The sequence below is a fragment of the Oratosquilla oratoria genome, chromosome 18 (genome assembly GCF_046742065.1).
Source record: "Oratosquilla oratoria isolate Oo_2021 chromosome 18, ASM4674206v1, whole genome shotgun sequence".
Lineage (NCBI taxonomy): Eukaryota > Metazoa > Arthropoda > Malacostraca > Stomatopoda > Squillidae > Oratosquilla > Oratosquilla oratoria.
Window position 1 is genome coordinate 26,301,854 of NC_134794.1, and position 4,499 is coordinate 26,306,352.

Sequence of the window (4,499 nt, forward strand, 5' to 3'; positions counted from 1 at the left end):
ATACACAGAGGAAATAGAAATGGCAGAAATTATGAACAAGCATTTTAAATCAGTGTTTACAAGGGAGAACATACAACCTGAAGAGATTGAATGGAAAGAGAAAGTCCCCCCCATGAAAGAAATAGAAGTAACAAAGAATGAAATAATGAAACACTTGAGTAATCTTGATGTCAGAAAATCGCATGGACCAGATGAAATAGCAAACTGGATTTTGAAAGAATGCAGGAATGAACTGGCAGACAAAATACATAGCATAATAAACAGTTCCTTGAAAGAAGGAAACGTTCCAAAAGATTGGAAAAAAAGCAAATATAGTACCTATATATAAAGGAGGAAATAAAGAAGAACCTACCAACTATAGACCAGTCTCTTTAACATGTACAATAGCAAAAATTTGTGAAAGAATTGTCAAAAGTAGATGGGTAAAATATTTAGAAAAAAAAAAAAAACGTACTAAATCCAAGGCAATTTGGATTCAGACAAGGACGATCATGCGTCACCAATTTAATATGTTTCTATTCAAGGCTAATTGATATACAAGAAAGAGATGGATGGGCTGATTGTGCATTTCTGGACCTAAAAAAAGCTTATGACAAAGTACCACATAAGAAGTTGCTTAAGAAATTAGAAACCGAAGGAGGAATACTGGGCAAACTGCTTAAATGGATGGAAGACTTTTTGCAAGAAAGAAAAATGAGAGTAGTGATAAGAGACAAATACTCAAAAAGTGGATGAAGTAATAAGCGGTGTTCCACAAGGAACAGTTCTGGCCCCAATAATGTTTGCTATATATATTAATAATATGGATGAAGAAATTGAAAGTTATATGAGCTTCTTTGCAGATGATGCAAAACTATTAAAAAAAGTGAACACGGAAGAAGATTGTGAGTCACTACAGAGTGATCTAAATAAAGTCTGGGAATGGAGTAGGAAGTGGGAGATGGAGTTCAGTACTAAAAAGTGTAGTATAATGGAATTTGGAAAAAGCAAAAACAGAATAACAGGATCATATAAATTGGGAGAAGAAAGAATAAAAAAGTTGAAAATGAGAAGGACCTGGGAGTCATTGTTATGAATAATATGTCACATGAGAAACAAATATATAAGATTTTTGGTGAAATTTATAATTTGATAAGAACAATCAAAGTGGCATTTACATACCTGGATGAAGAAATGGTGAAGAAAATTCTAATCACTCTGATAAGACCAAGATTGGAATATGCAGCAACGATATGGTCACCAAGTACAAAAAAATGTATAAAAAAAAAACTTGAAAGAATACAAAGAGCAATTACAAAATTGGCACCAACACTCTCAAAACTATCATATGAAGAGAGACTAGCAAAACTTGAGCTACAGACACTAGAGCAAAGAAGAGAGAGAGGAGATTTGATAGCTATTTACAGAATCATGAAAGGCATAGAAATTATTGATAGGACCTAATAAAATGGGATGATAGAAATACAAGAGGACACGGAGAGAAAATCAAGAATGACAACTATAGAAGAGATCTGAAAAAGAACAGCTTTCCTCACATAGTAATAGACAGTTGGAACAAGTTAGATGAGAAAGTGGTGTGTGCAAAAACAATACATGAATTTAAAAATAGTTTAGATAAAATGAGATATGAAGACGGGACATCACGAGCATAGCTCCCCTTTCCGTAAAATACAACTAGGTAAATACACACACGCATATGCACAGGGCTGAAAATAATTTCAGTATCGCCGTGCTTCGAGTCGTTACTCCAACTCTCGTGGGCGGGGAGTTGGGCTGGGTGTGCAAGGTCATACGAGCTCTAAGCTCTCTTCCGTGAGGGAAATAGCTGTCCATCATGAGTCTAACACGTGTTCCAAAGACCAAGTTGAATCACACAAATCGATCACGTTTTCAGAAACTATAGGAGGTTTACATGTTTTCTTAATTTTCTCTTTTTTAACGATACATTTAACCCATTAAATGAAATGTTTTGATTATTTTTTTCAATGATACGTGTCTCCTGAATAGAATATGCGTAGCTATTACCGGTAATGGTTCATTTATCAAGGTATAAGTTTTAATTGCATATAATTTTGATACAACAGATATTGGAATAAATGGATACAAATATATAATAAAAAAAAAAGGGAAGGCTAGTGTAGTTTTTTTATTTGTGTACATATACTCTACATACATGTATACCAAAATGCTTTCTCCCCCTCTAAAAGGGGAGTAGAAGCGTAAAAATAAGTAGCCTTCCCCACACCCACTATAACTCATTTACCAATCTTAGCCTAAGGGCAAACTGAGACGCAAGCGACATAGGCGACGCAGCACAGAGCAAAGACAGACTTGCAGTTGCTGAACTGACTTCCCTCTCACTTGAAATGCCAAGTACATCTAGAAGTATTTTAAGTGAGAGAGAAATTAAAACTGTGCTTCAATTCAGCAACAGGAAGTCTGGCTTTACTGCGTCGCCTTCGTCTCAGTTTGATTTTAGGCTTAACGTCTTATGGATGAAGGGTCATCCCTGTGTCCCGCCACTTTGCTTGGGTTAAAGGCACCAGCGCTTCTGTCCTTGGGGCAATATGGAGCCGAAGAGATGAGAAGTGAAGTCGTAGGATAAAGGATGGAAGGAAAACAGGAGAAAAGATAGTGGAAATAAAATGTTAGATTGGTTATGTTAGGTTGGATTAAGTTTGTTAGGATAGGTTAGTTTTGTCTTTAGGTTAGGTAGGTTAGGTTTGTTTTTCTGAGTAATGATTATTATCCTATCGCAAAATATTGCTATCTGACTTTAGTCGGTCAGATCGTTACTAAAGTCTCTAAGATATTGATTGTGCAAAATTGATATGACATGTGCGGGGCTTATTCATGAATGTAATAATGATAATGATGCTATATGACTTATTTTTGAGTACGAAATTAGTTACAAATTAACCCTCCCACAAAAAAAAAAAAATTGTTGAATGTAAGAAGAAAAACTTTGTAAATCGAAGTAGAATCGTATTTTGTAATTATCTGTTTATTACTTTGATCAACTACTTGCGTTTCCACATAGAAACGGGACTGTTGAATAGTTCGTGATGAAATTTGTGGCAATTTTACGCTAATTTCGTTTTACGTCATATACACATTATTCTATTTACTGTTAGATAATTATAATTCAACAAATTAGTTGGTCAATCAACCAGTCATTCATTCGAAGTCCACTGTCGAACAAAGGCTTCTCCTAAAGCTTCCCATATATGCAGTAGTACGACTGCGCCAACCTCTGCCACCCCACTCCTGCAAACTTCTTTATGTCGTCTCCACCTTTTGTCTGGTCTTCCATCTCGTGTCTACCTTTCTTAGCCGATTTAGTTTCAGCTCTTTTATTGCTTCCACGATATCTTTTTTACATTCAGCTAAAAGGCGAGGTGGTCAGAGCGTAAACCTATTCTTCTTAAAATGTTGACCACGAATTGAGCCATTTATACATCGTTCCTGTCAGACGATTTCATTCAATGCGAAAAAAATAATGCACACAAACTGTTTCGCTCGTCTTGGTTAAAATGACAAAGGGATTAAAAGCACTACAATTATTCTGACTAAAAGATTTCACGGAGATGATGGTCAATTTGTCTTGATAATTTTCTGACAAACGAAGTAGTTCTCATCTTCACATGACATATCGGTGGGTTGAAACCCAGAGTGGGAACATATCTCGAGACAGTCCTCGTTCTCCTTCTTGGTCGGTTCGTTCCAGTTAAAGAATTCATTGACGTCAATGTCGAGGGGCTTTCCATCAATCCAGAACCATCTCCCTTCTTTGGCAATGTCTGATGCGCCGATCCACACGTCGTTGTCGACTGCAAATGGAAGGGTAATTAATTGTCACTCAATTCAAACGTTGAGATGACAGTAAGAGGTAAAAAAAAAAAAAAGAAAAAAAAAGATCGGACTGGAAATTTTTTGTAACAAAAGAATTTATTTCCAGGAGTGAATTGGTAAAAGGATGATGTCATATGCTTATATCGTGCCGCATACTGTTTAAGAAATAAACGAAGTTTGTATTCAATAAGAACATCAGGAAAACAGAATTGGAATCTATACATGACATGCTCAAGCATTCAGATGATTTACAGACCCTTCCGAACGATGTCAAAGCTATTCCAAACGTATACTAAGAAAGGCGTTAATGGATTCAGCTTATCATTAAGAAACTTACATTGGAAAGAGGAAAGCCAATGTATAAAGTGTGTGTAGTCTCTTGGAACCGCAAGGTCAGCACCCAGGTCTTGGCAGAAACTTCTTGATTCATTCCACGTCTTTCTCAGGAAGGGCACGTAGGAGCAGAGGGATCCTTGCCATGCAAATGGGGGCAGACCTGCAAGAACAATAACCGTGTTTTGAACTTCTGGGCGCAAGTGACCATTAGATTATTTGCTACTGTGCTACTTTCGGAATATCAGAATATATAACAACAAAGTAATGTCGTAGCACATTGGTAAAATTATACTAATGACCTACTTTCGGAG

The 4,499-nt window shown here is 36.3% G+C and overlaps 1 protein-coding gene across 1 annotated transcript in view; it reads right to left on the reverse strand.

Moving 5' to 3' along the window:
* Positions 1-2,131: 2,131 nt before the first annotated feature.
* The window catches only part of LOC143035130 (uncharacterized), a 12,487-nt gene continuing 10,119 nt past the window's right edge, over positions 2,132-4,499 (reverse strand). Inside the window, exons 3-4 of the mRNA XM_076201728.1 lie at positions 4,190-4,348; positions 2,132-3,830 (exon numbers count right to left, since the gene is read on the reverse strand). Coding sequence (XP_076057843.1) covers positions 3,595-3,830; positions 4,190-4,348 — 395 coding nt within the window. The 3' untranslated portion in view covers positions 2,132-3,594. The remainder of the gene's footprint in view (positions 3,831-4,189; positions 4,349-4,499) is intronic.